This window comes from Myotis brandtii, unplaced genomic scaffold (assembly GCF_000412655.1).
Source record: "Myotis brandtii unplaced genomic scaffold, ASM41265v1 scaffold165, whole genome shotgun sequence".
NCBI classification, from domain to species: Eukaryota; Metazoa; Chordata; class Mammalia; order Chiroptera; family Vespertilionidae; genus Myotis; species Myotis brandtii.
Window position 1 is genome coordinate 1,198,978 of NW_005356042.1, and position 14,894 is coordinate 1,213,871.

Genomic DNA, 14,894 nt, shown 5'->3' on the forward strand with positions numbered 1-14,894 from the left:
TCAGGGTCCCCTGGGCTTGCAGATGGCCACCTTCATGTTCAGCAGGCGTTCTCCCTGGGTGAGGACCTCTGTGCCCAAGAACCCCTTTTATAGGACACCAGTCCTCCTGGGTTAGAACCAACCCTAATGACCTCATTTTAACTTAATTACCTCTCTACAGACCCTCTCTCCAAATAAGGTCACAATCTGAGGTACTGGGATTTAAATCTTCACAGTTTAGCCCATAATGTCAGGAGTTCAGATTTTTATGTGCCATACCTTGCTTTTTAGGTATTAGCCCAATTGTATCTAAAAATACTGTGCAGTGCAAGCAAAAGTCAACTCAAGGCAGATCAAGACCTCAGGCCCACTTGTTTAAAGCTCTCTTGAGGGATAGCTGGTTCTTGGTCTCAGCGCTCAGCCAGAGTTGTCAGCTTTGTACCAGGAGTTGTCAGCTTTGTACCCCCCACCCCCACCCCCACCCGCCAGCAGCATCAGTATTGCCTGGAAGCTTATTAGAAATGCAAGTTCCATGGCCTCACCCCAGCCCTGCAGAGTCAGCAACTCTGGCAATCTGCCCCCTAGCAGATTCTGGTGCCCACAGAAACTGGAGCACCTCTGCCGCTCTGGGACCACCTGGAGAACTTGCTAAGATGAGCAAAGAGTACTCAGCATCATGAAATGTATTTAGTCGTTTCAGGTTTCCCACCTCCCAGGCATTTATTGAGGGGGTCCGGAGTCCTCTTCCTTCCCCTTTATACTGATCCTTTATATTGATGAGGCATTTGACAGTTTCCAAAACCATTTCACACTCATTCCTTGCTGAGCCGCTCAACAGCCCAATCAGCTGAACACTGTAGGGACACTTCTGTCCTTTCACACATGAGGAGGTGGGGTTCAGAAAAGGGGGTGGAAGGTGGGGGTAGAGAGATGCCTGCTCCATCCTACAGCAAATGAGGCCAGGCTCTCCAGCTTGCCTTCCTCTCCCGCCCCTTAGTCTTGGTTCAGGAAATCCTCTCAGAGGAGGAGCCTCTCATGGCTTCGAAGGCAGAAAGCAGAAGTATGTGGGTTACCAAACTGATCCAGCTCCCAGTTGGGTTTAGTTTAGCTCCCAGAGTGTTGATTTAAAAAAATTAAATTCCTTTAATCAGTTGCCAAAATTTTTACAATCAGGAAGGATGGCCACCTTCTCTGGGAAAGAAGCTCTAGCCATGTTTCACCCGGAGCCACTTTAGATGGGATCAGGCCTCCCCACTTCCTGTCCATACACAACACTGAAGCCAAATGGCCAAGCCCCTTCAACATCACACCACTGCTGATGTTTTCTTATAGGCTAAGATAGTGAAATGCATCTTTGTTTCTATCAAAAGTGGGAAAATTGGATAAATTGAGAGGGATATAGTTTTTAAAAAGAATGGGAGGGACCTTAATTCCTTGTGAAGGTGAACGGTATTCTCTTCTGTGTGTCATGTGCAAAGTGTGTCCTTATTGAGAGATTACAACCTAATATGCTCCTGCGAAACAAATCCACACCTCCCTCATTTACTGCAGCTGTCTGCAAGGCCAGTGGTTCTCAAACATTTTGGTCTCAGGAACCATTTCTGCAAAATTACTGAGGACTCCAACAACTTTAAGTGGGCTATATGTACAGTTGCTTAACATATTAAAAATTGAAACTGGGAAATTTTTAAAGCACAACTACAATCCATTAGCCATCAGAGTGATGATGTCATCATGTCACAGAGCTTCTGGAAAACCCCACTGCACACTCATGTGAAAATGAGAGTGTAGGAAATAGTAACATCTTAATAGTGTCCACCTGTGGGGCCTTGGATGGAGCCCCAGACCTGACTTTGAGAACCCTCGCTAGGCATTTGAGTTTGTCACCCATTTCAAGACTTAAAGAAGAAACTTTGTTTAGTTGTTTTTTTAAAAAATATATTTTATTTTTTTACAGAGAGGAAGGGAGAGAGATAGAGAGTTAGAAACATCGATGAGAGAGAAACATCCATCAGCTGCCTCCTGCACATCTCCCACTGGGGATGTGCCCACAACCAAGGTACATGCCCTTGACCGGAATCGAACCTGGGACCCTTCAGTCCGCAGGCCGACGCTCTATCTACTGAGCCAAACCGGTAACGGCACTTTGTTTAGTTTTTATTTCCTGCTGTAGCAACAAAAATTCTAGGTCTTATGAAGTGGGGCTTAAAGAAGGGGAAGAGCAGAAAACAAATTTCTTTCACCAAGCTTCCTTGCAACCTCGATACACAACAACCCCGCACATCCCACTGAGTACACCCTTACAAGACAGTAGCCAGGCAGGCCTCTGGCATAGGCCTTGGGCAGGGAGAAAAGGCAACACGCTGGTTTGGAAAATAAAAGCTGGAACAGTCATTTTATTCTGAGACCATTTACCGAGTGTTCGAGGGCGGCAGGAATAAATAAGGGAGGGCGTGAGGGCAGGGAGACTATGTCTTGCAGCAGATCCCACACTTGGATGGGTAACAGCAGCCACAACAGAAGATGCAGATGGGGAAGTGAGTGTCTCGCCGCCTCCGTCTCTGCAGCCCAGGCTGTAGGAAGGAAGGAAGAGTGAGCGGGTGTGGGCTCAGGGAAGGCTGTGAGGCTCTGAAAGGAGGCCCAGGTGTTCTCACCATCAAGCCAGCTGTGGCTCCAGCTGTATCCTGGGTCTGGAGGTCTGCAAGCTGTGTTGTCTGTGAAAGCAGAAGGGAATACTGAGGATGGAAGGGGCCCGCAGAGCTTCATTTGCACACCAACCCATTCTCCCCTCAGCTGGAAGCCTTGCTTTCTGGCCTTTCTCACCTCCCCACAGGCAATCTCCTTCCTGCAGACACCCAGGCCTCCTACTCTCTCCACAGCTGCTGCTCTTCTTTGGGACATCACCCTCCCTGGCCTGGATGCCACCCCTCACCCATAAAAAAACCTGCCTCCATCTTGCCCCTACAATCCATTCCCACACATATCAGTCATGTTGTGGCTTTACCCATTAGAAAAGCCTGCAGGGCTCTTCCTGCACTTGGAGGAAAATCAGGGTTTGCATGATTGCCCATAAGACTCAGCATGCCCACCGCTCAATCTCAGCTCCAAGCACCAGCACCCACTTCCTACAGCCTGATTATCAAGTACACCATGCTTGCCCCCACCTCGGGTTTTAGCTTACCGTCTCCGTCTCACCCTCCAAGTTCTAGGTCAAATACCATTTTCTCACAAAACACTCCTGCTTGACTGCCAGCTCTTGATCTCACCTATCTCCTTCCACCTCCCACCACCATGGTCACTCTACAATTTTTTTGTTAAACCTGAGTAGCATTTACTAAACACCATGATCTTTTGTTTTTACTAATTCCCTGACCAGATTGTATGCACCATAAGAGCAAAAATCTTCTTTCATCTCCCTTGTTCGTTGCTTGATCCCCACTGTTTAGAATAGGACTTTACACAGAGTAGGCACTCAAATGTAGAATTAGTTTGGGACCCCCAGTCCCTGCCACTTGGACCCTATCTCTGTATTTTAGGCAGCTGCCCATCCCCCCTTTGCCTGCCTTGCCATCTGCCCAGTCCACTGCCCTCAGCAGTCCCCTCCGAGGGCCTGGCTCTCCCACGTGGCTGCCTGCTGGGCCCCGGCCCCGTGGGCTCTCACCTGGTGCAGAGCTGAGGCACTGGTCAGGCTGGCCAGGAGGAGGAGCAGCAGACAGGCAGCCTGGATCCGCACGTTCAGTGCCATCGTGCCGTCTGGCTAGCTGTTCTGCTGTGAAGTCTAGGACCGCTCTGGTGTCTGGGCCGTTACAGCCGCTTTTATGGGGCCTGCTAGGAGAGGCGGAGGTGCTAAGCCCCCTCCCCTTTGTCCTAACTCATTTCCAAGAAGGTAGTGGCGCCGAAAAGGCGGGAGATAAGCGGGAACAGAGTGACAGGGAACAGGGTTGTGTCAACCTCAGCCAGCAGAGGTGTGTACAGGGGGTGGGGCAGATGGGGCCACAGACACAGGCCTCTAGCCAGACACCTGGGAAACACTTTCCCTAAGATGACATCACCTTGTTGATCTCAGAAAAAATTCCCCCTTTTGCCACAGAGGTTGCACAGGTCAATGAGCAGGAGCAAGGTGTCCTTGTTCCCCACCCCTCCTCATTCACATGGGGGATGGCTGTCACTTACCAGGGTCCTTTGGGGTGCCCCATACCATTCCCCCAGCTTCGGGTTCTGTTCTGTAGGGAGCACTGCAACAGCCAGATGCAGGAGTTTGAGACGGCACAAGCGTGGTCTTTTATAAGTGTCAGAACCTTAAGAAGTGGCCTGGTATCTGGAAAACGTTCCTGTGAACTTCAGACCATGGAATAGCAGTAACAGTAGTGGCTCACCTCATGCCCCAGCAGGTGTAGACTCACTTTTGTGTTAACCTAGCCAGGACCACCTGTCCTCAAAGCAGTGCCTGCTGCCCCATTCTGGGCTCTGCACTGTATTCAGGGCCCTAGCTGCCTACTCAGCCCTGGCTTCCCAGGCGCTGCTCCCTCTTAGGAGCCCACCATGCCTACCCGGCTTGCTTTCCTCACTTGACAGGAGAGGAACTGAAGGCCAAGATGGGGCTCTGCCCAGATCAGAGGCAGAGCTGGCACTCCAGAGTAAGCAGCCTGACTCAGGCCTGTGCTCTGATCACCAGGCTTTCCTGCCTCCCCCAAACACAGGATATCAGTGGGCTGTGCTAGACCTGGCTCATACTGGCTCAACAGAGCCACTGTGCACATCTCATCCCACCTCCATATTCAGTGGCAGCATGTTGGTATCTGGACACCAGCAATGGGGTATGTACACAACAGCCAGCACTACAAACCAGGGTTCTTTTGGGGGGAGAGCTGGTCCCTTAGAATAGCGGTCGCCAACCTTTCGGACCTCACGGACCACCAGTTGGCAACCACTGCCTTAGAATACCACTGGGTGGGGAGATGAACCAAGGCTCCTGACTGTCCTAGCCACTACCTGAATCACAGGTAGTGGGTACACACAGCCCAGAGGACCCACAAACTTAATTCCAGAGATGGGACTTTGGCCATTTTGGCTCTGACTCATTTACAGATCATCCAGTGTCAACCTTACCACTGGAGCCTGAAGATGCTGCTGCCAAGGAATGAAAACTTCTCCCCTGCCCTGAACTATAGCCGAGCTCATTCAAAACAGTAAGATGGGGGCCCCTGGGAAATCAAGGCTGCTCCTTGCCATCTGCCTCCCCATTCACATCACATTAGGCTCTTCCTGCTGCACACACCCTCAGAGGGACTCAAACCGAGTAATGGCCAGGAAAAGGAGACAGGGCTCTCAGCGGGAAGAAACCAGTTGGGGACATCTGGGGTGCATGCATGGTGAACTCAGCACGGTGGCGACTGGCAGGCCTAGATCCTGGGAGTGGATGGAGTTGCATGGGGGCTGCACGGTTGGCCACAGGGAGACCCAGAAGCATCCCCCAACATTGCCTGGTGTCACTACATCTCCACTCAGGCCAGGTTTCATCATCAGCCAGGGGCAGGGGTCATAGCACAGGCGCCAGAGCCACAGTGCAAGGCGACAGGCTGACGGGCCAAGCCTGGCTTCCTGGCCTTCTGCCTTCCTTGGGGGTGGGGGGCTCAAGGCCAGGCCCCACCATTGGCTGATGCAGAGGGAAGGGCTTCAGCCCAGAAGGGCAGAGCCAGGAGCCAGTCCTGTTTTTAGGAACTGATGACACAGGAGACCCCAGCCTCTCCTCCAAAGACATAGGTCTTTGACCCAACCTCTCCCCAGCCCCCGCATACATATACACACCTGGGGCCTCAAAGAGGATATTCATTCTTTAATTCCTCCAGTCAGCCAGCCAGCCAACAGACTGGGTCCCGTGCAGTACAGAATGGCAGGGACTGGCACAGAGCCACCAACAGCAGCTGAGGCCCTGCCCTGATAGAGCTCTGCACAGACCCCATGACCCCTGCCCATACCTGAGATGGACAAATACGCAAACAGACAAGGCGGGGCCACATGGGGCCAGTTTATTGCAGTTAAATACCTCTCTCTCTATTTTTTGTCCATTTTTCCATAAAGAAAATTAAAACACACACACACACACACACACACACACACACACACACTCAAAGGGGAGCAGGAATCCAGAAACAAGAGGTGGGGTGAGACATGGCCTCCCTTCTTAGGTCCAGGTCCCAGGGATGGCCCCCCAAAGGCTCCCCTCCTGCCCGTAAGCACCATGTCAGTACCTCTAGAGGCCAAAAGAGGCAGCGGGATATGGCAGGGCCTCTGTCCTCCTCCCTTTTGCCTCCAGGCGAGACCACTAGAAGTGCTGGGGCTTAGTGAGGGCCAGGAGAAGGGGCAGACAGATGGGGGAGGGAGATCATTTCCACATCCAGGAGAGCAGTGGGTGTTTATCCAAAGAAATGCATTACTTCTCCCCATTTTTTTTTGTTAAAAATCTACTATAAAAAAACGCAGCTGGGGGAGGGGCATCTGTCCCTCTCTGTGCTAAGGGCTGGGGAAGGGGGCAGCAGTCCCAGAGGAGGGCCTGCCGCACGACGGGAAGGGCGTCACTGCCGGTTGCTCTCGCCCACCATCTCCAGGTTGTGCTGCTGCAGCTGGGCTCGAAGCACGGCATTCTCATTCTTCAGCTCCTCAATCTGGCAGACATGAGAGGGCACAAGGGGCCAGGGATAGTTCCCTGCACCGTGGGGTCCTGGGTCCTCCACCCAACTCCCAGCCCTGTCACTCACCTGTTGCCTCAGGAGCTCATTATCCATCTGCAGCCGTTCGGCCTCCTTGAAGGTCTCCTGCATGCGCTGGTTGGTCTGGCGCAGCTCCCGGATGTAGTCGCAGGCCTTTGACAGGATCCCTCCTTTACTCTGGGGGACGGGCGAGAGCATTAGAGTGAGCACTGCCCACTGGCCTCTGCCTACTGGCTCACCCCAGTGGTCCAGGCAGACTTTCTGGGTGGCGCCAGGGGCACTCACCGCTCCTGTCTTGCTGTTGTCTGTGTTACAATCTGGAATGATTTTTGAAAGTTGGACAATCCAGTTGTTGATCTTGTCCCTCCGCCTCCGCTCCACTGTAGGCACAATAGCAGTATCAACAGCTAGGTTTATAGCACTTTCTGTGCGGCTAGGCGATTTGCCTCCCGAGGCAGGTGCCGGCAGACCCCAGACTGCTGAGGGAGGGCACGGGCCCTGGGCAGGGTCACACTGCTAGCAAATCTAGAGTCAAGATCTGAAGGCAGGCCGCCAGCTTCCCCGCCTGCTTCCCAGTGCTTCTCAAGAGAAACAAAGAAAGTCTCGCTCTCAAGTACCACATATACCTTTAAAGCAGAATTAACCATGGGGGACAGTGGGTTCATTTTGTTTGCCTACTTTTAAAATTTGAGTCAACATTTTAAAATAAGGAAATTTCACATAATAGTTAACATCTTTGGAAAAAAGGAGTTGTGGCTACAGTGGGCATGTACTCTTGAGAGGCAAGAATGGGCCGGAGTCCCTGTGCATGGGAACTGAGAGCCCCCACTGGTCCCCACAGCCCCTGTACGTGATTGTCCACAGTCCTCGGGTTTCCCCAGGGCACTGCGTCCCTTGAGTCTGCTTTTTCTTCATCTGTAAGTCACAGTCTGGCCATGTCTTATCTGTTTAAAACCCTTCTCCAGGGCCCCGACAGCATGCCCCACATCTCCAGACTGGCAGTTGTGGCTCTCAGGGGCCTGGCCTATCAGGGCATTGGGTAACCCAGGAACAACATGAATCCTCTTAAAGACCAGGGATGGCAAATTAATGGAAGGTTTCACTTGAAAAATACCCAGACTTGTGGTTTTGTTTTATAAAACGCCACACTCTCACACTGCCAGCTGAGCTGAGCAGTAGCTGCCCCCTCGGGCAGGGCATGTCTCCTCTCTGGCTTCTCACCTGGCCTGCACATCCTGACTTACGACAGCGGCCTGGGGTCTGCCTGCATTGGAGGCTGACACCCCTGGTTTGGGGCCCATTGAAGCAAACCTGTCTCAGCCTTTCTTTACCTTCCAAGTACTAGGCATTGTGGGGACAAAGAAGCCCAGCTATCCCCCAACTCTCAGTTCCCGTGGACAAATGTGGGCAGTGTCTGTAGAGAGGGAACTGGGCTAATAGGATCTGGAAAGGAGGGTGAGAAGATATTTTCTCAGGGTTGGGCAGTGTTGATGGGAGATTGTGGAGGGGGCCGAGGGAGGGTGGGAAAGGAGGGGTTGGCCAGTACCTCCTCTGAGGCTGGCACTGCCCCTGACCCTGGTGTTCCCTCAAAGAACACACCTGGCCACTGATAGACAAATCTTCTCCTGGCACTGGTTTTATCCACTCATTGCTGACCAGTCCTTCCTACCTCTCAGGGCTCTTCCACTTTGGCCTGGGTGACAACACCTTCCTCTGTGGACTCTCCTCCTCCCTGGCCCTTCTTCCTCCCCCGCTCTCCTCTTTCCTCAGAAACCTCCCTAATATCATGACAAGAATGTGCCCAGTACAGAGCTTCGTCTGACTCCAGCCCTGGGCCCTGTTGCTGGGGTGTGAGAAGAACCTTCCCTTCAAGGACAGCCTTGTCTGTCTTAGAGTCTCCGGAACTCGGTGGCCAAAATCTGCAGCAGAGCCAAGAGTGCAGCCCAGGCCCCACATCCCTCAGCTGCGTGCCTGCTCCATTTCCAAGGTTTCAGCTGAGGAACTCACAGCAATGCCTTCTTGGTTTCTTTCCCTACCCTCATGCAGTCCAACATTCACGAGCCTGGGCACTAGGCTGTAGCAGTATCTCCCATGTACTCCTCATTTCGAGCCACCAGGGGGCAGAGACAGGGGGTGTGGCACATCTCTAGTTTGCATTTACTTCTTAAAAACATATTGCCACCCAGCAGGAGTGGCTCAGTTAGTTGAGCATTGTCTTGTGCACTGAAGGTTGCTGGTTTGATTCCCAGTCAGGGCACATAACTGGGTTGCAGTTTGAACCCCGGTCAGGGTGTGTGAGAGAGGCAGCTGAATTGATGTTTCTCTCTCTCCTCCTTCCTCTCTCTAAGCATGCCCTCAGGTGAGGATTAAAATAAAAAAAGTACTGCCTGCCGTGGCACTCTGAGAGGCTGGAACCCACAGTCAATTCAGTCTCTGTCCTGCTGGCACCACTGTGAAGTGCACATGAACAGGGGACATGGTACAAACACTCGAGGGTATGTGTTATAACTGGAGATTGTGCCAAGTGCCTGGGAACTCCGGGGTAGAGCAATGGTCTCTGCCTGAGAGTGGGGTAGGGTGTAGCCTCACAGTCTTAGAGAGGAAATATTTGGGCTAGATTCCGAGGGGAGAGGCATCAGGCAGACAGGTGTCAAGATCCCAGAAATGGTGACACTGAAATACTTGGGCGCATGGAACAGGGTGACAGGAAAAGGTTGTAAAAATAGGCTGTGAAGACCTTGAATGCCTGCTAATGAGTCTGGACCTTATCTCTTACTCTAGGAGTTCAGGCCCTTGAGTCTGGGGCCTTTCATTAAGCAGGTAGTGATAGGTCAGACCTGGGGCTTGGGAAGACCATTCTGGTACATCTGAAATGGAGGAAGACTAGTTAAGACCAAGGCCACATGTACCCACAGAAGTGCTTCAGTTACACCCACACAACACTTAAAACACAATTGAGAAGTAAAATCTGCCAGGACAAAAGGGAGAAGTGAACAAACTCACAAATATACTTGGAGACATCAACACTCCTCTCTCAGTAACTAATAGAACAAAAGACAAAAAAATCAGGATAGGAAACCTGAACACTGTCAACCAACTTGACCAAGTTGACACTGAGGGGACACTCCGCAACAGCAGCAAATCCACAGAAACTGTCACCAAGACAGACCACATTCGGGGCCACATAACTAATCTTAATAAATTTCAAAGAACTAAAGTTACAGAGTATAATAAAACTAAATTAAAAATCAATAGCAAAAGACATCTAGAAAATCCACACATATCAGGAAATTAAGCAACACACTTCTAAATAAAACATGAGTCAAAGAAGAAATCACAAGGAAAACCGAAAAATATTTTTAACTGAAAGATAATGAAAACACGACATATCCAAATGGGATGTAGCTAAAGCAAGTGTTAAAATGAAATTTGTAACTAGAAAGGTTTGTATTGGGAAAAAAAGTTAAAAATGATCTTTAAAAAGTAGAAGAAAAAAAACCCTAGCAAATTAAACCCTCAGTAAGTAGAAGGAATGAATTAGTAGCATTAAGAGTGGAAACTAATGAAATAAAGAAAGCAGGTCCATCTTAAAAAATCGGATTTCACATAAAGATCTGGATTTTTGGCTACTGAAGAGGTTCTCACAACAGTGGACCCAAAACTGACATGGCAGCAATGGGTGCTGCAAAGGCCACCCTTCAGGCAGGACACACGCCCCAGTTCATGAGGAGGCCAGAGACGGGTCCCACAGTACCAAGAACTGGTGGGAAAGACGTAAAAAGGAGAAAGAGAAGCTGATCTGAAGTCCACTTCAGCAAAGAATCTCAGGTTTGGGGGATGAGGGCAGAGGGCAGAGTTGAAGGTGGCCTGGCTTTCAGTTCTGGCTTGGATACTTATGACAGGGGCGCCCTTTGCTGCAGTGGGAAAAGGAATGTTGCATGGGAGCCTTTAGGGAGGAGAGACAGCGGTTCTGTGTGGACACACTGAGTCTGAGGTGTCTCAAGGACACCCAGAAATGGTACTTTGAGCAAGCAGCTCAAAATGAGCCTGGAGTTCAAGTAAGCCCCGCAGGGACATAGAGAGGCAGGTTTCACCTTTTTGGAGTCCCATAGGAGAAAGCCAGCAGAAACCCCTCAGAGAAATACTGAGCACCTACAACTGGGGATGGGGCTTTGGGATATTGACAATTCCCGAGCCTAACATTTCACTCTCCTGAGACTGACCTGAGACGGGATCAGACCTTAAGAAACACCACAAGCCAAAGCAGTTCCCCAGCCTTGCGCAATGTGAAGAATCATGTGGGGAACTTGTCAAAAATACCGACTTCTGGAACTCCCTCTGTCCTACCCATTCAAAGACTGTGAGGGCAGCCCTGGAGACCTTGATTGTTAACAAGCTTCCCGGAGCATCTGGGAAGCCCTGCTCTAAGGAGCAGGCTGTGAAAAAGAAGCAAAGAGTGTAGGAGAATCAGAGCAGGTAGAGCAGAAAGGATCATTACCAAAATGCTGGGAATAGGCAGGGTCAGGTGTGTACAGCACAGACAGGGAAGGAAGCCAATGGGTTTGGCAATGAGGCTGTCAAGGATAGCCTTAAATGAAGCCATTTTGGTAGAGAAAAGAGCCAGACTGCCAAGGGTACAGGAAGGGTAAAAGGTGGCCCAAATACTCTTCAGGTTAGGAGAGGGCAGGATACAGCTGGAGGGTAAAAGCAAGGTTATGAAAGACTTTTTTATAGGAGAAAGATTCCAGACTTTTTGCAGGTGGATTAACTGTGAGAGGCAAAGAATGAGAGTGAGGTAGAGGGTGGCTAGATGGTATCCCAAGAGTGGTTTGCTAGTCTCACTGGGGGGCACACCACACTGCCGGGCACTGAAATGTCTCAGCTCGTGCATCCTCACTCTGAGCCTCTGCAGGAGATGGGTTAACATCTTACTGAGAGGACTAAACAGGTGCAGAGATTAAGAACCAGTCTGAGGTCATATGACCTAAGCAGTAGATACAAAACTGCTGGGTAGCCTACAGGAGGCCCCTCAAACTTGCCACACCCCAAAACCAAGCTCAGACTCACTCACTCCTTCCCTTTTCAAACCAACCTGACCCCATCATGAAACCCTGATTCATGAAATCCTGATTCTTCAGCCTGTCTCAGGCCAGACATCTGCAGTCACCTCCTATTTTTCTACTATCTGACCTCCATACACAAACCCTCTGTTGGTTTCCCCTCAAACTACAATAAATATCCAAGAGCAGGGACACTGGGAGGGCCTCTTACAAGGATCTGGCCCGACCAATCTTCCTGTAACTCTGCCAACTTCCTCTTTCCTTTCCTGAATTCTGCTCTTCTTCATACATGCCAAGTCTGTTCTGACTCAGGCCTGGGTGTTTGCACTTGCTCATCCCTCTGCCTGGGACCCTCCCCCAGTATTTGACTGGCCCATTCCTTAAGGTCTGTTCAGGCCTCTGCTCAAATGTCACCTTAGAGGCCTATACTGCCACCATTACCTAGCTTTATCTTCCTTCCTGCTATCTGACGTCATATTGTAGCTTTGTGCAATTTCTGTTTTTCCTACCAGAATAAACACTACGAGAGCCAAGACCTCATCTGTTCGATTACCCACTATCTGAAAACCTAGAACGGGCTGGCACATCGTATGTACGTGCTGAATGAATGCCTCAATTTAGTGAGATGCTTAGACCAAAGCTGCAGAGCCATCCCCAATCGAAGACCTTTAGGACTGTGGGGTCTCACCCTGGCTTTCAGGGCCTTCCTTGACTCTCCTGGCTCCCTTTCCAAGCACTCCACATGGAACCTCTGCAACAACCAAGCCAGTACCCTCCAAAGCAACTTGACTCCTCTCTGCCACCCCCCTTCCAGCCTGTGCTCCCTCTGTCTGGCAGGCCCTCCCAAAGACTAGCCCCTGGCGGTCAGTGCTCAGTCAGACACTAGCCTGAACTCCTAAACTTCCCTGACACTCTACATGCCTCATATCTGGCCCAGAATCTATCTTCAGGAAATATTTGCTAAAGGACAGTTGTTTGGATGTAAGAATTCCCCTGGACTTGAATGCTCCTACATCGATCATAGTGGCTACTGACTGGAGGCAGAGGTTGAGTGGGAAACTAGGGGACAGCAAAAAGGGCCAAAAATGACCTTAGGTTGGATTTGGTGTTTATAAGGGCAGGATGCTCCAGCCTTGGCTAGCCAGAGGCACAGGTTCCTGCAGTTTCATCCTCGGTTGTGCCCACTATCAGACCAGAGTTACTTCCGGAAGCCAGGCAGGCAGGGAAATGACGGACTCAAACACAACAGTTGCCAATGGAAACGAAGGTCCAGGGGAGCAGGAAATCCATATGTGAACGTGAAACCTGCCATTTTATTTACTTATTTATTTATATTTATTTAATATATTCTTATTGACTTCAGAGAGGAAGGGAGACGGCAAGAAACATCAATGATGAGAGAAAATCATTGATTGGCCGCCTCCTGCACGCCCCTTACTGGAGATCAAGCCAGCAACCCAGGCATGTGTCGTGACTGGGAATCGAACCGTGACCTCCCGTTTCATAGGTCCACACTCAACCACTGAGCCACTGCAGCCGAGTGAAACCTGCCATTTCTGATGCTGGCCCTTAATTCAAAACTAGCCAGGATGACAAAACACATTCCAGTCCATTCATCCTACCTATCGGTTACAGACAATGAACCTCCTCCACCGGTTTCTACTTTTCCAGCATTCAACACCTCTCTCATGTGGAGCATGCCCAGTGATCTGTGACCAAACACAAGGCCCGCCTGGCAGTGCCTGTGAGGCCAAGGCCTGGGACTGGCGCAGGGGCTCCACACTGACTTTACCTTCATTGTGCTGAGCTCTCCTTCTCTCATCCCGGGGTGTTCTAGTTCCATCAATTTTCCTAGAAGAGGGATAAATGGGCACATGTCATCTCAGGGCCCATTTGTCCAAGCATCTATTAAGAAGTCAGACTTGAAAATGACCTTTGTAAGACATATTCATATGTAGGAAGAAAGAGGAAATGATACTTTCTTTATACTAAAGAAACAAAAACAGACCAAAAAATATATCAAGTGCCTACTGCGTGCTCAACTGCCTGACTTCTACTCCAGAAAACCTTTCCTTCCTTCGGCCCCACACCAGGCCCTCCCAGTGTCCCCTGCTCCTGGGCCCAGGTCTCCTGCACATACGGGGAGTAGGGATGGGTCCGCGGTGCAATCGTCCTTTGCGTTCCTGTCTGAAGCACGTCCTGGGGCGTCATCATGACATAGAACTGGCCTGTAGGGAAAGCCGGGTTAGTGCTAAAACTGGGGGCAGAGTCAGAAATGGCTGGGGAATCCCTCCCTGAGGGGCCTGTTGCCTCCCCTGCCTTCCACCTCGGCCCCTTCCTCCCTTTACCTCCGGCCTGCAAGCTCTGGTCTGTGGTCTGTACCGACACAGCCGTGGTATCTCCCACACTGGACGCTGGGAAATAGGCAAATCGTGCCTCCCCACTGACAGCCTCAGCTGCTGGGCTGCCGCCATTGCTGAAGGGATTTTGGATTACAGCCTGGGGAGTAGGAGGACACAGAGGCCACCCTTAGCCATCTTGTTCCCCAAACTCTCCCCTTGTCGCCCTGTTTGATGGATGCTGCATCCTCTACGGAGGGTGGGACCCCTCTGTATGTACTACTCTGCCGATGTCTCAGAGGGCCCTGGGACCTGCAGACACTCGGCAATCATTTGGTGAACCAACTGACTTTTACTTCTGAGAAAGAGACTTTTCTATTACCATGATCCCAAGTTTAAAAAAGAAAAAAAAACGATGTTCCAAAGATCTGGTCCAAGATTTCACTGTGCAGAACAGGAATTTAGCCCACACAGCCTGACAGCCTGACGGCAGCATCTGTGTTGCACATGCCCCACCCACTGGGACTCCCCCCAAACGGTCAGTGTCCCCTCTCCGTCCCCCCGGCACTGCTGAGGACCTACCAGTGGGAAGGGTGCTGCAGGACCTGGGGGCACAGAGGCAGCAGCAGGGCCGGGGCGCTGGGCTGCCCCATCCACACCCACCTGGGTCACAGCCTGCTGCCCCCCAGCAAAGGCAGCCGTCGACACGAAGCACAGAGGCAGCAGGGCCGGGGCGCTGGGCTGCCCCATCCACACCCACCTGGGTCACAGCCTGCTGCCCCCCAGCAAAGGCAGCCGTCGTCGAC

General features: G+C 51.1%; 2 protein-coding genes across 3 annotated transcripts; both read right to left on the minus strand.

Moving 5' to 3' along the window:
- Positions 1 to 2,346: 2,346 nt before the first annotated feature.
- Positions 2,347 to 4,447, minus strand: HAMP (hepcidin antimicrobial peptide). Its single transcript, XM_005862459.2, has 3 exons — positions 3,641 to 4,447; positions 2,634 to 2,693; positions 2,347 to 2,552 (listed from the first exon to the last, which is right to left on the minus strand). The coding sequence occupies exons 1-3, from the start codon at positions 3,722 to 3,724 to the stop codon at positions 2,448 to 2,450; spliced, it is 249 nt and encodes an 82-aa protein (XP_005862521.1). The 5' UTR covers positions 3,725 to 4,447; the 3' UTR covers positions 2,347 to 2,447.
- Positions 4,448 to 5,981: 1,534 nt separating this feature from the next.
- Positions 5,982 to 14,856, minus strand: USF2 (upstream transcription factor 2, c-fos interacting). Of its 2 annotated transcripts, none has more exons than XM_005862656.2 (7): positions 14,752 to 14,856; positions 14,098 to 14,248; positions 13,890 to 13,977; positions 13,542 to 13,600; positions 6,975 to 7,069; positions 6,738 to 6,866; positions 5,982 to 6,644 (listed from the first exon to the last, which is right to left on the minus strand). In XM_005862656.2, exons 1-7 carry the CDS (start codon positions 14,836 to 14,838, stop codon positions 6,555 to 6,557), a joined length of 699 nt encoding a protein of 232 aa, XP_005862718.1. In that variant the 5' UTR covers positions 14,839 to 14,856; the 3' UTR covers positions 5,982 to 6,554. The 2 variants fall into 2 exon arrangements, with proteins under 2 accessions (XP_005862718.1, XP_014392072.1); XM_014536586.1 differs by having other exon boundaries at positions 14,671 to 14,853.
- Positions 14,857 to 14,894: the final 38 nt, after the last annotated feature.

Coding starts and splice junctions, on each gene's coding strand:
- USF2 (XM_014536586.1), bottom strand. CDS start 14,838: ATGGGGCAGCCCAGCGCCCCGGCCCTGCTGCCTCTGTGCTTCGTGTCG. Junction 14,249..14,670: donor CTGCAGCACCCTTCCCACTG/GTAGGTCCTCAG, acceptor CCTACTCCCCAG/GCTGTAATCCAAAATCCCTT. Junction 6,867..6,974: donor ACAACAGCAAGACAGGAGCG/GTGAGTGCCCCT, acceptor CCCGTCCCCCAG/AGTAAAGGAGGGATCCTGTC.
- HAMP (XM_005862459.2), bottom strand. CDS start 3,724: ATGGCACTGAACGTGCGGATCCAGGCTGCCTGTCTGCTGCTCCTCCTC. Junction 2,694..3,640: donor GTGCCTCAGCTCTGCACCAG/GTGAGAGCCCAC, acceptor CTGCTTTCACAG/ACAACACAGCTTGCAGACCT. Junction 2,553..2,633: donor GAGCCACAGCTGGCTTGATG/GTGAGAACACCT, acceptor TCCTTCCTACAG/CCTGGGCTGCAGAGACGGAG.